Here is a 25,409-nt window from a genome sequence, read left to right on the forward strand (position 1 = left end):
AAATTAAAGGCATTTTTGGTCTAAATGACTAATATCATCGACAGATTTTGCTCATAAGGAGCCTTTACATGTTTCACGATTTTTTGTCCTCCCAGCGCTTCTCGAAAATCATTTGACAAGTACTGAGTGAGAAGAAGCGCCGCAACAAACTCGAATCACCACTGTCTGTCAAAAGTGGAAAAGTAAAGACGCGCTGAGAAGAAGTGCCGCAAAAAGCACTATTTTCTGTCAAAAATGTGTTCAAAACTGGAGGCGAATTTGACAAGCCTTCCAACTACCTAGCTGTACATTCTGACATTCGGTGTACGTTTAAGCTTTCCAAATGCATCTTGGCGGGTTGCCAGCTTGCTAGAGCCGGATATTGGGCTCTATCTTAGGAAATTAAACCAGGCCTGACGGGCCTGGCGGCCTGGCGGGCGGCCGGTTGAGATCCGGGGCTGAACTTGACTTAGATTGGACAGAAAGTTATTTTAAGAATAAATGGGGCGAAATAGTGAAGTAACTAGCGAAAATAGTTTTACAGAAAATATATTGCGGTACAAAAGTTTTTAAGTTGAAAATTGTACTTATTCATGCTGCTGCTGTCTTTTCCGAAAATTATGATCCTGGCCTTTAAGGCGACAGTTAATAGGCACTTACAGGCAGGTATGTATGTATTAGTATGTACTACCATTCTAGACTGCATCTCACTTAACATCAGGTGCGGTCTAATATACCTTGCTCTGCATAAAAAAATCTTAACATGCTAGAATTTGCTTAACTGTGAAATACTATGTTTAAATCGCAATGCAAACCAGACTAAGGTGCCTTTAATATAATTAGGAAAACACGAAATTTTCCAAACAAACCGTACCTAAACTAAGGTAAATTAATTTGGCTGTTAAAATAACTCAATTCTGAAATTCCACGTCACTTGAACCGTCGTTAAGATATTTCTGAATTGTTTAGTGAAAATCGCGGAAGTCCCCGATTTGGGACAAAAGGGAATCAGAGTCCAGGAAGCAAGCGAGTCGGGACCGGGAGTAATTTGCTCTACACTTAAATAAATTGAATTTGGTAACAGGAAAACCATGTTTTATTCTTCTAAGAACTGTGGCGTAGTGACTGACTGGCATCGCATATGCTAGAAGATTGAAATTCAGCAATAGCAGACATGTTTCTTTCAGCATCGACGATTTTGCGACTAAGTATATTTTATCGATGCTGAATTACGTTTCGGCGACTCTCTGCGTTCGATCGATACAGCATCGGGATTTCGCGAATTATTAATAGGACGGACGTGGTATCGGAATCCTTAGGTGGAATTGTGTAAGGCAATCGTAATCATTTGACAGTTCATAACGTACGATTATTCTGTCAAACGCTTTGTTTAACTGACTTTATCGTACGTACGTTATGAACTGTCAAATGATTACGATTGCTTTACACAATTACACCTCTGAGTTTTAACGTGTTAATTACAGGCATGCTTCTTTTAGCTTTAGCTTCGGCGTTTGGCTATTTTGCGATACAGTCGTATACCGATGCTAAAATTTGCATGTCGGCTGTGCTGTGGCCCTTTTAGAATATACATTTTATAATGAGTAACATGATGTGGTGTTTAGAAAACTCACGCCCGTATTCACAAACGATGCTTGCTTAAGTGACGCAGCAAATCGCACGCACAGCGTTGAATAGAGCTCTGTGATTGGTTCGTGTGTTACCCTGTGCGTTCACGCGCACTGTGAGAACGCGTGCAGTAAACTTCAAGCAAGTGATCGGTAGATTATTGACTTAACGAACCATCGCACCTTCGTACGCGAACGTACGTTCAATCTTTTGATCGTATTAATATTCATAAGGGAACATTTCCAAACAACAATAATCTTTAGGGTTGGTGGCCTGAAAGACGTCATACTCGAGTCGCAGCTGAAAATAACCCCATACATTAATAAACGTCGATATGTGTGAGGGTAATATAGTGACTATTAATAAAGTAACGGAGTAGATACAATCTATACACCATGGATCTATAATTTATTACACACCGTGTTCATCAGGCAGGATATGTATAAACTTTGGTATGTTATTCAGACCATTAAACAGGTCATTTAACATTATGGAAATATTATAGGGTATTAAGATTATGAGACATGTAAAGGCTTCTTAAGGGCAACTTATTAAAGTACTTACTTTTATTAATCGTCTTTGTTTTTATTTTGATCATGATAATATACCTACTTGAATATTTTTTTAAAATTTTTATTGTTTTTAGTACCAATTAAATGGTTAGGTAGATTTAAATTACCTAAGACTCAAGTCGCTGACTCATCAAGACAACACTGTGACAGGTTATTTGGTTATAATAGGTACTACATTACAACAAAAATTATAGTCAAATGTGCTGGTAGGTAGGTATCTACTCGTACTAGCATATAAATAGGTAAACAACTTTACCTACAGAGATAAATTTAAAGCACAACCCCGTACCTTCTATTAATGAGTAAAGTTTACAGTTTCACGGGAGATAGCTATTTGTAAATTTCAGAAGTTTGTAAATACAAAGAGAAATCTGCGAGCTCAGACAACCAGGGAAAGTTGAAGATAAATAAGGGTTTATTATCGACTATGGATAACGTAAAGTTCAACATTGGCTAGGAAATTGTTAACCGTTTTCTATTAAAGGTAAAGGGAGTTTTGGTGCTGAAGAACAATCACAAATCCATAATATTAGTCTAGTCAATTGAACCAGCGTTTAAACCTTTAGTATTAAACAAATAATGAGTTTTCGTACTTTAAGGATCGACCCTTTGTCGCAAAATAAAACGTGAAGGTCTTGAAATAGGGAATGAAAGTATATCAAGAAATAAATAACATTATAAAAAATAAAAATCAAATTTTACTGAGTAAGCGTGTAGTTAGTAGTACCACAGAATAATAATAAGTACTACGTACAGAAGTTTTACTTCGCGAAGGTATTTAAAAAAATGTATGCTCAATGTCATTAACAATATGGTGTAATTTAGCCTGTCTCAAGAGTCAAGCACCATTTTGTTGACAAACGTCAGTGATCGGCACTGCGCCGAAGCTATAGGGCTGACTTCGGTAAAATGATGTGACGTGAGGTGCCAAACTGCGGAAAATGGCGGAGGAAATACATGATTTAGCATGAATTATCATGAATAATATTAACTACTTATTTACCTCTCAGTGTCTTGAGGCAACTTAAAGAAGTACATTCTGTGTTTTTATTATTATTTAGGCAGTTAAATACTACTACTACACCATTTTCTTTATTTTCTTCCATCATAGGTACACAAGAATACGCGTGCGTGAGTCAATGTTCGCTCGTATGTGAGGCCTTGTCGAATAGTATCCTGTAGGTGGGCCATCGTGCGTGTTTTGTTTTCGATATAAACTCGCAGGCCTGGTAGTACCTACATCCTACATGTAAGATTTTTGCTAACAACCTACTAAATAAGAAGACGGCAAGTCTTTAAATCGTTCAATTAAACAGTTGTTCTTACAATAGAACAATGAGAGCTAAACTAGGTCCGTGTTACAGTTTAACCCAATAAAAAAGGCGAAAATAAAGTGAAACTCTCTATAAATGTAACTACAAATTACGCCGTCCAGCAAAAGGCGCGGGACGGGACAAAGCGCAAATTGCCTTTTAAAAGGACATTTATTTCTTTTTGCTCGCCCATTCTCACCGGCGCCGGCGAGATTTTTTATTAAAACGGTAATGGAGAACAAACCAGTGGGTCCACTCTAGTCTCCAGTGGTCTAGCTACTGATAGAGTCTACCCATAGGGCCATAGGGTCTAAGATTTGATCTCTTAAGTACTCTACATCTGTACTTATCACCATTGATACAATACGTTCTAGTATTAGTACAGTGTGCTTTCCGTGAGTTAACGTTTGGTGTTCTCGCTAACGACTGCGTAAAAAATTACATTAAATGTATGACAGATTGTACAGCGCCTTTAGCTGCTGCTTTTAAGAACTAAAATCATCATAGATTTTTTTTGATGCTCTCATAGATCATAATTATAGATAGAACGTTCTAGTATTAGTACAAACATTTAATTATTATCTGTCCTCAAAAAATTAAAAAGTTTATTGTGATAACTTGCTAATTCAAAATAACCCTTCTTTGTCTACTTTCGTTGCCTTAAATTAAAACTCGGAATAGGAGAGTCGCAGACATGCTTTGACATTTAGCGTCAAATTATAATGATAATAATGTTTGGAAGGCTGTGATAATTCTACCAAGATAAATAACAAACTTTCTAAATGAATCGTTTAAAAGTTATAATTTTTTCCCATTATTTTAGAGCCATATTTAAAGTCTCTGTGGCTCTAAAATAATGGGAAAAAATTATACAATTCTTTTAAACCTTATTCTTTCTTTTTAACCGACTGCACCAGAAAGAAGGTTATGTTTTTAGTTAAATATTTTATTGGAGTAAATTCACTATAGTCTATCCAATATAGCTTGATTAGAATGACGGCTGTCAAACGAATGTGACTAGTGCAGGGTATGTTTCGTACGGTTCACATAGATGTATCGATAATGTTTTCGAAAAAATGATTTAAAAAAATGCACCCAATTTTTCTTCATATCTTTATTCATAAAAATGACAATTATGATTTAAATTTAAAGACAGTAAAATTTAAAATTGATGTCAAGGTCAAACAACCTAAGTCGTAGTCATTATATCATCAGTGTTCTTCAGTGGGTTTTTCCTCTCGCTAGAGGGCGGTGGGCATCTCTTCTAGAGCAAAGGTGCTATGAATACCCAAAATATTACCGGTGATTGATTTCCTATGTTTGATTATTTAAGAATGAAATGTTTTTTGGTTTTTAATAGTGAACATTTAGAAAAACGTATAACTTGACTTAAATATGTTAAAAAATTAGTTAGAAAAAAAAATGTTAAATATGTTAAAAAAATAGTTTTAATTTAATATAACATTTGTCGAAATGTCCCAACACTAACATTTTTGTAACTCGAGACGTCCTTGTAGAGACGTCGTTAATACTCTAGCTTGATTTTTATAATTTCGAATTACTACTTATTGGTGTAATTTAACGCTGCATTTACACGAAATTAACATTATAATTGGAAGCACTGTCGTCGAAAATATTGTTTGTAGGTCAGACGTGAATTATTTCTTGTCCGCCAATATTTAGCTCTCATTGATCGCTACTACAAAGTTATGTCGTTACTTTTGATGGCAGCTGTCATTCTAATCAAGCTATATTGGATAGACTATATAAAATTGGCAATGTCAATTAATTGCAGTTATGAGACTCGAGATTGAAAAGGAGATGAATGCTGAATGAATTTTTCCTTCAAGTTATTTTTCCAATAACAGAATTCCATTTTGTAAGTTGCTTTGCGATTTTCTTTGTAACTGGATGTAAAATGTTATTTCAGTTTCAATTGGCGATACTTTGATAAAGCATTTGTGTTTATATGGGATTTGTAGGTAACTGATTTCCACTGGCATAGAAATGTTTTATCACACATTGTGCTCTCGATCAAAAAGACTTAATTTACATAAGCAAAGACATGGATAATTGTCTTCAACGTGAGATATTATTATCACAAAAAGAAGCTGAAATTTTCCTCCGTTTCAGGCTATCTTGAGAAAATCCCCAAAAACACTTGACTGCAAAAATCAGTCAAAAGTGGTTTCGACCGATTATAAATTATGAGTTTTGACTGTAACCTTTATGAAAATGGCTTCAGCGGTTTAGGCGTGACAGACAGACAGTTACTTTCGCGTTTATTATTAGTATGGAGTAATTAATTCTCATCCCGAGACGTCAGCCTCGATCGCCATATTTCTTAATCAAACAACAAAGACTGTGCACTGAGAATAAACACGGCCACATAATTACGTTTGTAATTAGCTTCGTTTCAGCTATGAAAGTAAACAGAAAGACTAATAACTGTGTCTGAAATTATTTTCCTCGCTAAAAAGAACATTATTTTATGTGATCTATTTCTATAAAAGCGAAAGGTCACTCACTTAATCACTCATCACGAAATCTCAAAAGCTACAAGTGCTAGGAGTCTCAAATTTTGCATGGGGGTTTCTTTTAGAACGTAGGTGCTCACTAAGACAGGATTTTGCAAAATTCAACTCCTAAGGGGGTAAAACGGGATCCATGCGTACGAAGTCGCGGGCGGCCGCTATAGTCTTTCGTAATGTCCTACATTCATCCACTTTACACTGGAGAGAAGTCGAACCTTAACTTCGAATTCTTCCTGTTCTTCTGATTAATTTCGTTGCGGGTCCAAAGACAGTTTACAAAGTTAAACTTGACCTTCACTGGTTGGGTTTTTATTGGCGGTCAAGCTGTAGATCCTGGCTATACAGGAGTTGCAAGGGTGGGAACGAGAGGTGGGAATGGTCCCGTACCTCGTGGAACTATACTTGGTCGCATGAGACCGCGGTAACAATTGATTTCTATATCTCAATTCGTTGTTACTTCAAAGACTAAGCTATTACAAAATAGTTTTCTGGAGCTGATAGGTATTAGAGGAAAGATATTAAAAATAATCCTATTAGAATAATAATGTTGTATTTATACTGTTGTTTTCCCATGAATAATATTAATATTTTAGATTTATCAATTTCTCAACTGCTACTCCACGAAATGAGAAACATAATTTCATTTTGAGGCTACAATAGCCCAGCGGTGTTGGCATCGGACTACCAATTTGAGTCGCTAGTTTGGTTCCCGTAGAAAATTGTGGTATAACATCAGCATCTTGGCTACCTATACCTACACTAACATTATAAATAGGAAAGATTTGATTGTTTGTTTGTTTTGAATTGGCTCCAAAACAACTGGACAGATTTCAAAAATTCTTTAATCGTAACAACTCGAGGCGGTCGATCAGTATTCTTTGTATGAAACTTCGTACTGCACCGAACACTTATCCGGACCGCGAAAGGCTATACGGTGTTTATCCTTTTCTGTGTTGATAAGTGTGCTATGACCTTAAGAAGTAGTGGACGTACCTCTTATCGAAGTCATGCAGGTCCTCCGAGGTGAACTGGCTGGTGACATCCAGTAACTGCTGGATGTGGTCGCTGCAGACGCGGCTCTTCCGTCTTCCGTCCTCGTCTCGGACCAGGATGGTGGAACAGCCTCCGTAGTCCAGCGAGAGAGATGGCTGCTGGACCACGATGGTAGTCCGGCCAGCTGGGATAGTGGTGGCTGCTGAGTCCAGCGGGTTGGCGGTCACGTGGACTTGGGCTGCTGAGAAAGAATATGTAGGTTACTGATCTATGAAAGGATTGGGTTTTCTATTGGTTGACAAGATCCTTCTTGCTATAAAAGAGTTGCAAAAAAGTTCCGAACTAATTTGCAAGCGCACAGCAGATGTGGATGGATGGGTTCAGTGAAATGTAATTAATTCTTTGGTAAACCAGGATGGTGGAGCAGTCTCCGCAGTCGTAGGAATGGTAGAATACCAACTTTCCATGGTGAATCAGTCTTTAGACAATAATTTGTAGCAGCTGATTCAATTTCCTGATTTATCTTGCTTCATTTGGTCACTAAATTAGATAAAAAACAGTAAATGAATTCTAGCTGCATACCGATCACAACATCTTAAAATTACCTGTAGATTGTCTTCTCGAAGACGGTGGAGGGACCGAATGCTGGTGCGCAGAAGATCTCCGCCTCGTGGTCGTGAACACCTCAGTCCCCTCTAACTGCCGCCTCAGTTTCGCCACCTCATCCTTATAATATTCCTGCTTATCCATCTTCTGCTTATTCTTCATCCGAGGCTCACTGCCTCTTCTCTTCACCGGCTCTGGTTCAAATTTGAAATGGGTCTCGTACTTTGCCTGGATTGCCTTCGGACTCTTCGGCGTTTCAGTTTTAGGGTCATAAGGAATCTGGATAGACGTAGACGGAGCGCTATTAAGTACTTGGGTTTTATTCCGTGGTTTTTCAGCCTTTCTAGGATCAGGTAGGGGTACATCGAATATGAATCGTGCTGGGCCTGGTCTAGGGGAGTCTAGGGTTTCTGTTGCGGATTGTGGTTTGGTGTATTTGGGGGAGTCGATTTCGCAGCTGTTTTGGGCGCGGTGGTAATGAGGCGGGGCTGTGCTGGGCGGGTTGGGGTTGGTAGGGGCGGGTTCGGCGTCGATGAGGCTGGGCGGCTGGGGCGGCGGCTCGGGCGGCTCGGGCTCCGCGTCCATGGAGTCGTCGGTCCCAGTGATGGATGTGAGCGCGGTGGCAGCGGAGTCTGTGCTGGTGTTGATGGTTTTGTCTGAAGTGGTGCTGCTGCCCATGACGACCACCTGGGGACAAGGAAAGAGAACGTTTTAAAATCGGTTTAAAGGTTTAGATTAGACTAAAGGTACTGCTTACTCAGTCAGTGTTTGAGGTATGGGAGAGCCACGGGATGGTGTTTATGAGACGTTAAACGTCAGCGAGACTTCAGATATGCTTCAGATTTGTATGCTCTGTCACGTCATAATTTGTCTATGTCACTCTTCCCGTGTCACTCCCATACCTCAGGTACTGACTGATTTAAGCGCATGATGACTTAAAATTTTCATTATTTCATTAAGAGTTGAGATATCATTCGCAGGAATTCCAAAGAACTCCACCTATTACCTAGTTGTTGTGTTGGAAATTATGTTCTTATTTACCACGTCAACTATTGATTTTCAAGAAAGGCTACTTCTCTATATCATGTGACATTTTATATAGCGTGCAATAAAGAATATTCAATCTACCGATCACGACACCATGTGAGCACACACGCGTGGTGCCTGCATAACTAATGTACTGGACGGGATCGATACCCATGGGTGTCAGTCTACGTTATGGTGGATATTATCTACAACGACTGCATGGTGATAGAATATCAATAAAAGTGGTTATTTTGTTGAAGTTAATAATAACAATAGCCTAGCTTTATGGCTTGCTGCTGGCTAAGTTAGCAATTATTTTGTCTTTACCATTTACTAGATCAAGATTACCTGTTACTAACACGTTTATCATGTCCGAAATAAACGTTTTATTATTATTATTATACACTATACCATAGTAAATCCAGTACCTAAAAAGCCTCGTGCACGCGTCAGTCATTATTATCCTAACTCAGACTCAATTAATCTCCGTAGAGGACCGACGCGGGCCACTGAAAATAGCTCTGTCTGTTGGGCTACAGGATTCAACTGCTTTGGTCAGCTGTGAAAAAAAATAACGCCATATTTCTGACAAAGGAAGGTATATTTTAGTATAGTTACAATGTATTATTTTAAGTGCGTATTTCCTGTAATGTGGATTTCAGCACGTGTGCGAATATGATCCAAGTGCGTGTAAAATCACGCTGCTGGTTGCACGCAGGACAAAGATTTCGTATTTTCGTTATGCGTTCGTGTAGCATGAATAAAATAATGAAATGCGGACAGACCGCATATGGATTAAATCCGCACGCGTGTCGAAATCCGCATCACAGGAAAAGGCAATAATCCTGTGTATTGATCAATAATTTCACTGGTTCAGAGAAACATATTCTAATGCTTACTCCAATCCGTACCGACCTTATCCATACATATTTATTAATACTGCCAGATGTTCTAGGAGTTAGTTGATGTACATTTGATATGATTGCGATATAATGAACGGAGGTTTGGCAACGGGACTGATAGATCTCACTATAACAATCTTCTATATATATAAAAGAAAGTCGTGTTAATTACTCCACTTACCTATAACTCAAGAACGGCTGAACCGATTTAGCTGAAAACTGTCAGGGAGGTAGTTTAGAGCCAGGAGAAGGACATAGGATACTTTATCCCGTTCGACAGCATTCCCGTGTGACTTGACTTGAAACGTCAGTCACTATAAAACGTGGTATAATAAAAAAGAATCAGACTTGGAATAACAAACCACGCGGGCGAAGCCGCGGGCGGAAAGCTAGTAGTACATAAAATTCACCAAAATACTAGTTTATTTTACCTATATTTTCTACTTTGTCCTAAATTGAACGGGAAGAGATTGCCACTTGGCATTAAGTTCGCCTTGTATACCCTGTTTTACGTGGAAAAAAGTTTTTAATAAATAACGCTGCTGGTTGCACGCAGGAAAAATATTTCGTATTGCGTGCCCGCATCAATCCGCATTCCGCGTGCGTGTAGCCCGCATAATAGGAAAAACAATGAATTAATGGTATGATGAAAAGTGCTTTTTGAAAGCCTATTTACAAAAATAAATGAGTTTCACTCTTGTGGCGGAGTTCTGGGCTGACACTGGGTAGGTTTGTTGTCGACACGAAAAGAAGAAGGATGAGTTTTATGAGTATTTATATGCGGGTAGCCTGCATGCGGATTAACCCGCACGCGTGCTTAAATCTGCATCACAGGAAAGAGGCACTTAAGTTTTCATCAACCCATAACTCACTCATTTAGTCCACAAAGAGCCGTATAGCTTTCAACTTGAAGGAGCTTTCAAAGCTCAAATAGGCATCAAATGTCACAGAAGTTTTGCTCTTCAAAAACACATCACATGGGGAGTGAACCGGCTACAGCATAGAAGAATGCTTACACTGGATTCTTGATTCATTCGTTCGTTTCAGCTGAAAGACGTCCAAACTGGACAAAGGCCTCCCCCAACGATTTCTACAAAGACAGGTCCTGCGCCGCCCTCCCGCGACCTTCACCAGATCGTCGGTCCACCTAGTGGGAGGTCTTCCGGCTCGTGGTCGCCACTTGAGAACTTTTCTGCCTCAGCGGCCATCAGCTCTTGACAGAGATTCTTGGTATCTTTTCATTATTGTCACTATTTTACACAGCGGGTTAATAGGTTTGGGGTTTTCATCGTGATTCGTTTATATTTTATTTAAGAAACATTGGACGGTTTACATCTGCAGATTGCAGTTTTTAACTCTTGATAGGTCACAAGACAAAAATCTTACTTTCGTAGATTCTAAAGAATGAAATAACTTACTAGCTTTACAGTCACGTTTTTACAGCTTTAGCATTTGTGACTGAAATATAATTTATGTTTACAAAGAATATTTTTCATTCATCCTTCGTACTAATAGACATTGTAGTGCCATCGTTATTAGATCGAGTTTTGACTACAACCGGAAAATGGACCACAAAAGGCTGCTTCTACGCTTCGCCCTCATGGTTAGCCTTTGTTACCCGTCACAAGGCATCAAATTGACATTAGGAGTATTATCCACTCCCTCCCGATCCCGATCCGGTCCCTCTCGTGCTGGAAAAAAGGGATTTCCCTGCAAATTGGTCGCGATTTGCTTTGGGTCGAGGGTTGAAGTGTGAGAGTTAGAGGTTAAGAAATGATTTTTATTGCGAGCTGGGAAAAAATAGCGGCCTTTGCTCTAAGAAATGCTTGTAAGGAATTTGATAAGAGAACTATGTAGTTAATGAAAGAAATAAATCATACATTATGTTTACAATACTGTTGACCTATTTAAATTCAAATTCCATAAAATGTAAGCCCTTTTTATGGCATTTAAACGCGTCGAGACAACATTATTTTCGGCTGGTAATGAGAAGTTTTTTTTTCTGTTACAGTTATAGTTAAAAAAAATAAAATAAAAATAAAAAATAAATAAATAAAAGGGCAAGCACGTTCAGAAGTTGCCTGATCGCGTGCCTTAAGTTCTATCGATCATAAATCCCAAGTTTTCATACAAGTTTTTCGCAAAAGATACGCTTCATCTTACAACTTAGACCACGCACAGTTGTTGTTAAGCAAAACGCTGACATTAACCGAATCGACAGCAGCCAAGCAGATCTATCCTCCTCCCATAGGGAAAATACCGCCTAATGCAATCCACGTGTGGGATTATCCTTGATTGTTCTAGAAAGAAAATTGAATTTAGCCAAATACAGCTTCTACACCTTAACGCTGCAGCGGCGGGCAAAGTATAACTGTCATTGAAACCGCAACGAACTAATCTACCACGTGAACACTGAACATAAGGAGAGTTCATAGCTAAGGAAGGAGCGCAGAGTAGACGGCAGAAATCTAGTACATAATTATATGGAAAGGATAGGTACACATGGCCAGCATGCGTTTTAAGGAGTCATGGCTTTTGTCGTCAATTAGTAATACTATAGGTAGCGGCCTGCGTTCAGCGCTTCCCTGCTACCTTTATGATGTCGTCGGTCCACCTTGTGGGTGGACGTCCCACGCAGCATTTTCTGGTACGCGGCCTCCATTCCAGAACCTTGCAGAAGGCAGGCCGCTACCAATCGATCAACATGGAAAACATTGGTGGAGGCCTATGTTCAGCAGTGGACACTAGACGTCCTGTGGCTGAAATGATGATGATGATGATGATGAAGTAATACTAGAGAAGCGAGAGAGAAGAATATTCTAAAGCATCATCATTGGTGGGAAATGAATTGTGAAAAAGTAGAGCAATAAAATACTAAATGACTTGATGACTGAGCTCTTTTCTCCAGAACCAGAACTTACAAAATTCTAAATTATTTGGTACTTGCGAGTGTCCATTTATTTGTAGTACATATTAATGTAGCTACGTACGTATATTTCCTGCCAACCGAATATTAATCACGTGTTCGCGATAGAACGGCCACAAAGGCTTGTGTATTACGGGTAATTGATTCGTACGGACAAAGAGAATACATATACGAGTACATGTAAGGTATCCAGTCCACGTACCTAAATTGTAAACTTGATTGTGCAGTATGAACATGGTTACGAGACAAAGGGTCAAGCAGGCCATTATTGGATACACAAATTGTTTACACAATACAATGTACCTTCACCTATGTAGAACTATGAAGTCAATTTGAAGTCACAGTAGACCAAAAGGTTTCGGTCGGCATAGTACGCAGAACTGACGGCCGATAGGGCAGCAAGGTTCTGGAGTGGAGGCCACGTACCGAAAAATACAGCGTGAGACGTCCACCCACAAGATGGACCGACGACATCATAAAGGTAGCAGGAAGGCGCTGGATACAAGCCGCTACCAACCGGGCAACATGGAAAGCATTGGGGGAGGCCTATGTTCAGAAGTGGACTCCTATGGCTGAGATGATGATGATGATGATGATGATGATGATAGACCTGCTGATTCAACAAAATCAAATCAAAATATTTATTAGTATGTAGCCCCTTTCCAGCCGGGCTAGGATGCACGCCGTGATAAAATCTTATCGACGATTTTAGACGGCAAATGTATGGGCCTATCGCGTAAAATCGATAAAACGGCGTGATAAAAGCTTATCACGGCGCGCATCCTAGGCCTACAGGTCACTTATACATGTCCTAAAATATAGCTTGCCCTACCACCTCTTCGGCCCAATATACAGGCTGGTGCTGAGAAGAAGTGGCGAAAGATACTCAGTCACCTTTGTAAGCCTCTTTTTCATTTTTTTTTCAAAATTTCAGTACAGGAAACGCAGGCCGCTACCAACCGGGTAACATGGAAAGCATTGGGGGAGGCCTATGTTCAGCAGTGGACGTCCTATGGCTGAGATGATGATGAATGATGATGAGATACAGGAAATACATTAAATGACGCTAGGCTGGTAGGACAGTTTGAGTACTTATTAGTTACTTAATTGTCACTAGATATAAAGAAAGGAAACAGTTTTATTCGTACTCTTAGCTTTAAAAGCTTTTTATAGCCGACACGAAGGCAGAGGACGTGACCGAGCGGTTACCTTCCATAAAATATGGCAATCGTTGTCCAAAATGATTTATTTTGTCAATTTCAGTTTGGAGAGGTAGGACAAGGGTTCTTTTACATGTCTCATTATATTTTGACGCCTTTGAAAGCTACAGGCGCTTTGAGAGATGAAACGAAAAATCTAATAGATGTTGTATAGTACTTACCTACAAGCCAAATTTTTACATATAAAGTGAAATACTACTCACTGTCACTGATTAATCACGAAATCACAGTATCGGAGACTACACAGAACAGAACTAAGAACGGATTTTACGAATCTCCACCCCTGAGGAGGTAAAACGGGGGCTAACTAACTCCACGCGTATGAAGTTCCGGGCGTTAGTTTAATATATTATGTAGTATGTAGGTAGTAAATACATTGAAATGGAAATATCTAGAATATTATGTATTAGCAACTGTTTGATATTTCAAAACTGAACTCCGAGCCAAACATTGATTGGAGCTCCATTAACTAGTCTAAAACACGAATGAATAAAAGTTGTAGATTGAAAAGTTTGGTTTTCAATCGAAACCGTATGTCTACTCACGGACATTGCCCGCGGGCGGCGTGACCGGAGGGAGCGGCGAGCGTTCGGCGAACGAACGAGCAATGTTCGGTTCGCGAGCGAACATCTAAGAAGACGATCCTGACGATTTTGATTAGCAGGAAAATTACTACCCTCCGTGGGGTGAAAAATGTTGATTTGTGACAGTTCAATATTCATAAAAAAGTACATTCAAAATGTTACCCAGTATATCCTGATATGTCAAGTATTGAAAGTAAGAGATAAAAAATTTAAATAAGTTTATTATCATGGTCAGTCCTGATAGGTCAAATAATATGTTTAAACTAGCTTTTGCCCGTGGCTTCACCCGCGTGAAATTTAGTTTGTCACAGATCGCCATAATATTATTATAGCCTATATGTTATTCTAGGTTATAAACAATAATACCGTAAAGTTTTATCAAAATCCGTTCAGTAGTTTTTGCGTAAAAGAGTAACAAACATCCAAACTTGCGTATTTATAATATTAGTAGGATAGGATAGAAGTAAGAGATAAACATTGAGATGAGTTATAGCATCTAAACTTAACACGTGTGATTGCGGTCAAACGCACTGTCTTTTGCATTAAAAATTTTAAAAAAATCTTAACATTTTGTGTCAGCTTTTCAAATTAAAGTGTCAACATTTTAAATGACTTCATCATCAACAAAATGTAAATAAACATCAAAACAGCCGCCATATTTGCATGTTTACATTGTAACAAGGGTCTGTGAGATGTAATTATAAAACCTGAATTCCCGCGCGCGGGCGCGCATAATGGCGTGTTATTCGTACAGTGACGTAAAAATTAAAAGAGCTAGTATGTATACTTGTGACTTTGACGTCACCAAGAAGCGGTCAAGTTTGTTTACTATTTAACATGATTCACAGATGAAAACATGGATTTTTTAATTTGACTGAAACCTAGCTGACTCCGAACCAAATGGGCTACTCATAATAGGTATTTTCATCATTATCTATGTTTGTATTGGATGTTCCTATTTGTAGGCCCCACTTTATGAGTCCATAAGGCGTCCCTAAGAGTAGGCGCACACCGTTGATTTTTAGTTGGCCGATAGTTGTGCCCGATTTTAAATTGTATGAAGAATCGGCCAAATCGAATCGGCGTAGTGTGCGCACTCCCATACATGCCCATACTGATCAACTGCCGGACTAAAACTATCGGCCGACGAAAAATCAACGGTGTGCGCCTACTCTAAACATACATTTCTTGTGTTAAGAACGTTGTCAAGTCATTTGAGCACATGACAAGCCAAATATTAAGTATGTACAGTCAGAGTCAAATAGTTCGTGACAACCAAAGCGGTCAAAAAGTCGACAACACAACCTTATTCCAATGAGGGTTTTCGCGATTGAAAAATCGCGAAAGCCCTCATTGTAACAAAGACAAGTTGTGAACTTTTTGGCTACTTTGGATGTCGCAAAATATTTTGACGCTGACTGTACTTGACTCTTGAATTTTGATAATCTGAAAAATCACGTCACTAGTATTTATCAATACATCCCTATCCCGAATTCCATTTATCACAATCGTAGCAATGACGTCACAGCTACGGCAACGGTGCTGTAGCAAGTCTAATGGACGCGCTCACTTTGCTACGGAGTGCTACAGCTTTTAAATTGACTACGACCGACTACGAGGTTTGTAGCTTTCAGTGATATCGTAGAACGGACACAAAACTTAACTTTGCTATTTTCAGTGTTGGTGGAAAATGAAAAATAATAAATTTTTGCAACAATCACATCTTTCTGTTAATAATTTAGTCCCAAACTAGAGTTTAGGTATGGTACCTTTAGGATATTAGATAACTAATAAAAATTAAAACTTTATTTGCAACTATCACACTAATGTTTCTATACTATTTAGCGAGTTCTGTATTTCAATTTGATTCTTCTTTTCAAACCTAGAGAAGCCATAAAATGAAATAAAATCCAACAAAATCGAAAGGCACCTCTAATTCAATAGCACCAAAAGGATATCGATTCCTTCGATAAGATAACTCCATTTCCTTCGGCTAGACCTCCCCCCCCTCCCCCTACCTTTATGACCTGCAGTATAACACATGACTAACAACACTGCGACAATAAAACGTTTACGACATTGTATAATATGACGTACATATACATTTGTTCGGTTGACTTATAACAAAAAGGAAAAGCTTGTAGGTATAGCAAATCCATTTTCCTATTGATGGAAAAAATCCATTCGTAAACCACTATGATTGTACTATAACAGAGTATAAAACGATTAACTGTCCGATGGTGTTCACACAAAACTAGGATTGTCTTTTATCCATGTGGCCATAGAAATACGAAGTGTTTATTATTTACTAGCTGTTGCCCGCGGCTTCACCCGCGTGAAATTTATTTTGTCACAGAGCGTTATAAATTGCAGCCTATATGTCATTCTGGGTTATTATGAACTATAAATACAGTAAAATTTCATCAAAATCCGTTCAGTAGTTTTTGTGTGAAAGAGTAACAAACATCCAGACATCCAAACTTTCGCATTTATAATATTAGTAGGATTTTTAGTACTTTCTGACGCAACAACAGGGATGTCAAAAGTTTTACCTGTGCTTTTGAGTTATCGTAGCTTCCAAACGAATTGATAAATTTTGATGCGTTTTATTTAAATTTGACGTTATAGTGATGGTTTTTAGCTAGGTATTATTTATGATGATCAGGAGGCTTAGTGCGAGTTTACATCGAACATCTTCGCTAGCGACTGCGTAAAAAAAATAATTAAATGTAGAACTGTGGGCTGTGTGAGTTTACATAAAAAAAAAATGTATGAAAATTTTAGTTTTTGAACGTTTCCCGCTAGGGGCGCTGTACAATCCGTCATACATTTAATGTCATTTTTTGACGCGCGTTTGATGTAAACTCACACTAGGCCCTCAGATGTACCTAGCGGAGACTTTCAAGAACTAAAATTTTCATAGATTTTTTTGACGCACTCGCTAACGAGCAGACCTAACGTAAACTCATGGTAAGCACACTTCGGTAGATATGTTTGTTTCTTTTCAACCGACTTCAAAAAAGGAGGAGGTTCTCAATTCGACCCGTATGTTTTTTTTTTTTCTATGTTTGTTACGCGATAACTCCGCCAATTATGAACCGATTTGAACAAATCTTTTTTCGGCGTATAGGTAATATCTCAAGGGTGGTCCCATTTAAATTTAATAATAGAAAAAACAACCCCCAAGGGTGGAAAATTGGGGATGAACTTTTTTATAGGTACGCAATATCTCCGCCGATTATAAATCAATTTAAACGATTATTTTTTTGTTGAATATGTATTATCAAAAGGGTGGTTTAATGCGAATTTGAAGAAAATATTTCACCCCCAAGGGTGGAAAATTGGGGATGAACTTTTTTATACGCAATATTTTTAATTTTTAGTTTTTTTTTTGTGTTCACGCATTTGAAGTCGGTTTTATTTTTTTTAAAAGTTAATTATTCGATATTTAATTAAATGTTCAGCCTGCTATGTTCAGCAGGACGTCCTGTGGCTGAAATGATGATGATGAAATAATTGTTATAATAACTGATGAGGTTGTTTGTTGGCAATTAGGTTTTAATCTAAAATTCTAAATCAATTATGGTATTAATAGTAACATTGAACAAGACTATAGAAGAATTTTAGTGTTGTTTTAGCCACGTCGGCGTCGGTCACTCCCTAGCCGTTAACGACAGTCGTTCCCGAAATCAAATGCCAAGAAAGTAATTGCGTTGTCAGCGTGTTGAGAAGGATCGCCATAGAGCTGCGACTTGCTACAGACAGAATATATTATAGGTTAGATTTTAACAGAAATTTACAGTGTAGAGAAACCTCTTTCAATGAGGTGACAGGTGACAGATTGCCGATTCGAATATCGGTAGTCCAATCGATTTTGGTCACAGGTCAACCCACTCTCAACACAAGCTTCAACGTATCTAGTTTAACTATGGAGTCAACAATTGTAGAATTTTATCATCTGTCTGTCTGTCGGTCCGTCCGTCTGTCTGTCTGTCCGGTCGTCTGTCCATCCATCCGTATGTCTGTTTTTCCGTTCGTCCGTCTGTCTGTCTGTTTGTTGGTGTTCTGGACGTCACAAAAAGGTATAATAAAAGGACACATTTCAACAACCGAAGCCTAGTCACATTTTGACGTGTTTTTCAAATGATTGAAAAACTTAAAGCCTATTTACTTAATCATCCAGACGCAAACAAATCACAATGATTTATCATTATAACTTGCCAGACGCTTCTAGCTGCGCTTATCCGTGTAACGGCCAAAACCCGTTCCTTTTGTTTCGCTTCACTGTAGCTCGATCGCTCGTATTGACAGTGCCGTGTGTCGTCTTGTTTAATGATACCAAACTACCCACCCACACTAACTTAGTTTAGCACGCTCGCGTATTTGTAAAACGTTTATTTTAATATATTTTTTTTATTTCTGAGTTCTCATGTAAGTGAAGTAATTCTTATGAGAATAAAGTTTCTTTACCCGTATTAACACAAGTAAATACAAGTGGCATCTCTGTGGCACCTGTAACAATGTTACGTTAAACTTTTACAGTCCCAAATCCGGGCCGCGGTAAGTGTCCGCGGTTTTTATAGCGCCTGCGACGCTGATTATGCGCGCTATGAAGAGTCAAATCAACTGAGAGTTATGAGTTGTTCACTGGCTCGTGAGAATATTGTGCCAAGTTTATTAAGGCTGGGTTGCACCTTCTTACTTTAACTTTGACAAAGCTGTCAAACTTCATATAAAAACACCGGTTATCTTTAAAGTTACGGTCAAAGTTAGGTGGTGCAACTTAGCCTTAGTTTTACTTACACAGTATAGAAGTGTTTGTGTGAAGCCAGTTATTAAGGTTTTCAAACTATTTTTTTCCATTTCATTTCAAGTTTTTCCAGTCAAGCAAAATGTATAATTACGTCTATTGTAGTGAGAAGTTTTTTTAATTCAGAGATTCATGGATGGATTATCATCTGTAAGTTAATGTCGGAGAGTCGGGCTCTCAGACCGCACTAGAAGGGTCTGTCATTGAATTCATACTATCTACCTATGTGGCGTATAGGAAACACGTACGAGTGGACACTAGATCTCATGTAGAGCCAAGTTTCTAAATCTAAACACCCTAATTTTACCTTGGTCAAAATACTCGTATGTGGCTTCGTTTAGGCAATATTTTACATGAAAATAGTTTGTGTATTATCATACTAGTGCTTAACATTTTACACAAAAGCTCTCCTGGCATCGAATTAAATATGAATAAAGCTCCAGACAGGCAGTTACCGAGAGTTTCCCTGAAGGGAGGTGCTTTTAAGCTCATCAATCAGTCAAAATCAGATAATCTCGAAATTACTACTGAAAGGGATCCGGCCAAATCCAGTTACGGCCGCTTTGAACCGGCCCGATCAGCTTTCAACTCGTTGGTAGCAGATACGAGCGGTTGATAGTTTCGAAATCATTTGATGTGATGTCGGTAAAGAGCAATGGAGTTTTATTTGAGTGGTTTCATCTGTTTTACCGTCTTTTTAGGTGCTTTATTTATTTTAATAAATATATAAATAGTTTTCTAATCAAAGCTTATTATATTTTACCAGTATTTTGGCACTTATTTATGATTTACTTCACGTCAGTTTTGTACCACAAATCTCTAAGAACAGATTTTAGTGTCGCTATGGCATAACAGAAAATCATAAACTTCCATGCTTCCGATTTATACAATTCCGTAACCTTCACACTTTGCGGGATTTGTTTTTGTACCCACAGGTGGCATCGTATAGTAATATGCGAACCACCAGCCCAAGAAACATCTTTCTCTCCTAAAAGGTAACTTATCAACCTGTAGTTAGTCCATTATTGAAAATTAAGTATTTTAACCATGGACTGACGACGACGCATCGTAGAACCGGTCGTTACGGAAATCCTTTGACGGACCAGCTTTAGCATAACATACTCCACATTTTCGTGGCAAAATAACCCATCTACAAATACATAAGCTGTCACAGCGTTTAGTTTGATACGACAAGTAATACATATCGATGTTATCGCCTTACTGCCCAACCCTAGCACGTGTCGAGTTCCGTATGAATATTGATGGGGCTCTATTTACATAGCGGACCACAAACATCGAATTACTGACACAAGGAAGGGTGTGACGCATTTTGTGATTTTGGTGGTGTCTATGAGTATATGAAATTATTATTGTAGGTTGTATTTTAAAAATATTTCGAGTTGTATAGTGGGTTGCATGGGAGAGAGCTTTCTAGCAATAATAGAGCCTCAATTGTGTAGTTTCAACAATAAGATTCGGTTCTAGGTTTGAAGGGATGGGACATAAAACCTAGTGTAAAATGACTTCGTGTCTTTGGTTTCTTCTTCCCAAAAATCTAAAATGATTTTTCTTGACAAATAAATTACTATAATGTATTTGAATTTCTAAAATAACTACACATCTTAAGTAATTGGTTTAAAATATAAAATTGGGAAACCTAAGTTCACCAGTCCTATGGCTGAAAATAATTGTAGCTGTAAAATAAAGATTTAAAAATAATTGTAGCTCTTAATAATATGAATAAAAATGCTATTCCCCAAATTGGACAGGTATTTCAAATCCGGTGTAAACAACACGAAGCCTGAATGAAAACAAGGAAAAATGTGCGTTTCTCTGCAATTTGTATCCGAACAAGAAGGAAAGTAATTTATATTAGTATAAATCAAGGAAAATGCCAACATATTTCCCACAAACCGTAGGGGGTGGAAAAAGAGATGTTATTTGAAATTATTACATTGAAACAGTCAATTACCTGTTGTAGATTGAAACGTGAATGCTAGCAACCCCCCACGTACGATGATTCTGTCTTTATTAGAGAGAAAAATAACACCTTTTTATAGCTACGAGTAACATAAGTAGGTACACAATGCGCTGTAGGTACCTACTTCACTTATTGCATAAGTGCTATTATTGAAATATAGTGCAAACTTTATAGCGACACTTATGGGACTAAGCATTTTTCGACGTTATAGAGAGTTGTCTTAAAATAGAGTGAGACGGTAGACCGGATAACAAGACAAACTGACAAAGTCAAGAAAGTCGACGTTATAAGGAGTTTTTCGATAACTCGAGTGGCGTTATAGAGAGTTTACACTTTGTAAACTCTATCACTAAGCGATACGTTATATGTAGTTAAGATTTCACAATTTCAAACACTCCAACTAACTCAAAGTGTGTCAGAAAACTAAATTAATTTGTCCAATAAAGCAGCTTCGTTGTTAGCAACTAGAGTGAACAACAAAACTGCTAGAAACTTGCTTTTTTAATTTTTAAATGGAAACGCAGAGGTTTCAAACTATAATTGAACATGTCGGCTCGCTTTAGAACTGGACGTTGTTATCAACTTCACAGGAAAAACCTTTCAAAGAGAAGTTTTTCTTTTATACCTGAAACCTATTTTCATAGTTTGAATCCAGTTTGGAACTAGGCTGAAAAAATTGAAGCCACTATACCACTCAGTTAGACTATGTAGGTCGTAAAAGTATGTTGAATTCGTCATTCAATAAATCCCGGCGCAGTCAGGTAAAAACTATTTATATTTAACCAAATAAGTGACCGGTAAGAATGTTTTGAGTGTGTGAGAAAGAGAGGTGAGTAATTATACCTTTAAGGAGCTCTTTATAGAGCTCAAAGGTATTAAAATTCCTTAAAACATAATATTTGGTACAAACTGGGCAAAAGATAGTGTAGAGTTTTCAGGTAAATGAAATAGTTTTCAGTCTATTACGTACGATATTATTATATTAATTGCCACTTCATTTTGATCCAATCTCCTTAGGCTATCTTGTATTACATCACCTTACCTCTGTACAATGTTTCTCTTTATTCTATTTTCAGCCAAATAAAATTAAGAACAAAAATTTTTTGATACTATGGTTATCAAAGCAGCAAAATAAAGACAAAAAGAACTTTTTCGTTGGTACTATGGTTAACAAAGTACTCATAAAGAAAAACAAGTGAAGCCTGTATTTCACATTTGGTTAAATTAAGGAAGTTGATCATAAAAACGGTCTCGTTCCAAACAGATTTGCATCCGAAGTAAGCAACCAACTTGGAATTGGGCAGAACGTAAACATTCCATTTTTGTTTGGAAGTTTAATAAACACTGGAATGTACAAAACACCGATGTACAATAACTAGAAGTCGCAAGAAATGTAGTAAGTTACACCCTGATTGTTGTTCTTTTGTTTTAACAGCCAATTTGTGTTTCCATCCGTTTGCATAATATAGTGAAAAATAATGTTTTCCATCCATTTGCATAATATTCGTTGTAACATAGTGAAAAATAATGTTAAGAGAGCAGTTTATGTATGGACTACGAGTATACCTTAACGTAAGGGAAAATTTTCCTGAAATAAGTACCTACCTTCATTTCAGAAGTGCTTTGAACTTACCCAACTAAAAACTAACTTTTTCTTAAGTTATGCAATATTAATATGAATGAACATGATGCAATAAATATTTATGACTATGACTATGAATCTTTATTAAGAATATGATACGAAATATGAAGGTGGTACAATTTAACAGCCGGTCCAAAACCCGACTTTCCCCTATTTCAAAATATTGCGTTAATAATTATTTGTAGTAGATAAAGGTCATATCGTCAAGCCAATATTTCACTGATACCGTTCTGATAACGTATGAAGGTTTATCAAATTCTATCATTATGAGTATTTTAATTAAATTAAGGACAAGCTTTCTTATTTATTCTTTCCGTAGTTTTTTTAACGACTTTCAAATCAGTTTAACGTTGCACTACCTAAATTTAACCGTAACTATAAATGATAACCGGTGTTTTTTGTATGGAGTTTGACAGATGTTTGACGTTTGTTACACTTAAAGTAAAATGGTGCAACCCAGCCTAAGTCAATTCTACACTCAGCATCAAATAAATCGCACCTCACGCAACAAGCACTTTTCAAACGTATGCATCCCCACTTCCCATCAACATTGGTACCATTTGAAAGCCTAGAACTAGGCTTCATTTCATTAAAGGAAAGGTTTTTACCCCAAAAATGTGTCTTTAGAAGGATCCAGAGTCACTTCTACAAAAAATAGGTAGTTACGCTTGAGCCAACTTTTATGGCTATAAAACTGTTAAGTTGGGATTAATCGCTATACATCTGTTAAAGAGGACACGTGAGATCATTATTTGGTTTTATAACCATAAAAAGTGGTCTAATTGATCCCAGAGGTGAGCCCAAAGTGAGGTCTTTCTTCAAGTCACATTTATGGTATATGTTAATCATTTATTAAGAAATTAAATACGTTTTTCTTTAAGGATATTTATTGGGCTTTCAAATAACACCAATATTGTTGGGGCACCATGATTGTGTCAGAAGAAAGTCTTTAAAGTTCGCGTCGCGGAAGGTGCGATTTATTTGATGTTGAGTGTATTTAAAAGAGACACATTCAACCAACAGTTTGTCTCTTCCAGGCTTAATTTATACATCTTTGTGTAATACAGTCGGAGCAGTAAATCAGGCTACTTTCCCAGCATTTCTTGCGAAACACGGCGCTTGTGACTAACGACCAGTGCGCATGACGGCTGTATGAAAACTATGTGGTTTTTGCGGCCGAGTGTACTTTACGAGGGCGATAAGAGCTGTTGGGGAAATGTTTGGAATGCTTTCGAGAGTAAGTGAACTTATGGAACTAAATAAAAAATGATACTAAATCTAAGTTGTTGAAGATATGTGTAAAGTTTCAGTAAAATCAACGCAATCACACGCGATCAGCCGGCATGCAGCGATGGCGATCAATGCATTTAAGTCTGATCGCCATCGCTGCACGCCGGCTGATCGCGTGTGATCGCGTTGGTTGGCTGAATCTTAAGAAAGGAATTAGAACCCAAAACAGAATATACTATGTTTCAAAAATTTACTTTTCAGGTGGGACTTGAATAGAACGGAGAAATTTCCGGGAATAACGATAATAAGGTCTCGTACACAATTTGATTTTCCCCTAATTTGGTCTGTTCATAGCTGCTAATTTAAAGCGCTGCGAAGCCGCAGGTAAGCTAATCCTTATAACATACTAGCTTTCCGCCCGCGGCTTCGCCCGCGTGGAATTTTGTCTGTCACAGAAAAACTTTATCGCGCGCGTCCCTGTTTCAAAAACCGGGATAAAAACTATCCTATGTTCTTTCCCGGGACTCAAACTATCTCTATGCCAAATTTCATCAAAATCGGTTGCGAGGTTTAAGCGGGAAAGCGTAACAGACAGACAGACAGACAGACAGACAGACAGACAGACAGAGTTACTTTCGCATTTATAATATTAGTTGGGATTACATAATGTGAAAGGAACCTTGTCTGTCTGTTACTTTATCACGCTAAAAATAATTAAAACCCATTATGATGTGGTTTACAGAGTTTGAGACCATGATATTATAGTTTTTAACTCTGTTTTCGGAAGTGTCCCTTTGTATTTTGTTGAGTTTGCAATGTTGTACTTCATGCGAGTCGCATAGAGTAAGCCCGCTACCAAGCCACTATTGAAATACGCCCATTGTGATAAAAAATACTCATAAAACTCATTTATTTTTGCAAATAGGCTTTTAAAAATCACTTTTACACGTCCCAGTATTAACCCTACCACTACTTCGGGACAATAAATGGGCCAGTGCTCAAACTCAGTCACTATTGTCAGCCTCCTTTTCAAAATCAATAATATACTTCTACAGTCATCTTTCATTCAGTAAATTTTCTGTAGAGTCAAGGAACACCCATAGTCACTAATAGTACACACTGGTGTTACAAGAGGAAGGAAAATAAAGACATACGCCAGAAAGTCTGTCTGGGTCAGACTGAAATTCACCATGAGCGTTGGCGCGGGCAAAAGCTAGTGTAAATACTGAATTAAATTTCCAATATAACCAACAACAAGTGACACATAATCACTACGAGCATCCACCCGCGTCGTCCGCATTGTGTGTGAGATTGCTACCTGAGATTTAATATTGACTGGCATTGGCTGGATCGGTGGACCCATTAACTGGGAGTATACGAAGTTTAATTAAACTGGTTTATAATAACGCTGGTTAACTGGCTAGGTCTCTATTTTGAGCCTAAATCAAACTTTACTGGGAGA

General features: G+C 37.9%; 2 protein-coding genes across 2 annotated transcripts in view; one reads left to right on the top strand and one right to left on the bottom strand.

Annotated features, from left to right (window-relative positions):
• Positions 1 to 8,211, bottom strand: part of LOC135083099 (uncharacterized) — a 50,972-nt gene extending 42,761 nt beyond the window's left edge. The window contains exons 1-2 of the mRNA XM_063977865.1: positions 7,626 to 8,211; positions 7,021 to 7,261 (exon numbers count right to left, since the gene is read on the bottom strand). Of these exons, the coding sequence (XP_063833935.1) occupies positions 7,021 to 7,261; positions 7,626 to 8,211 (827 nt within the window). The remainder of the gene's footprint in view (positions 1 to 7,020; positions 7,262 to 7,625) is intronic.
• LOC135082629 (beta-1,3-galactosyltransferase 1-like) overlaps positions 1 to 25,409 on the top strand; it is a 307,135-nt gene that overhangs the window by 136,939 nt on the left and 144,787 nt on the right. The gene's annotated exons all lie outside the window — the stretch shown is intronic.

The sequence above is a fragment of the Ostrinia nubilalis genome, chromosome 22 (genome assembly GCF_963855985.1).
Source record: "Ostrinia nubilalis chromosome 22, ilOstNubi1.1, whole genome shotgun sequence".
Taxonomy (NCBI): Eukaryota; Metazoa; Arthropoda; class Insecta; order Lepidoptera; family Crambidae; genus Ostrinia; species Ostrinia nubilalis.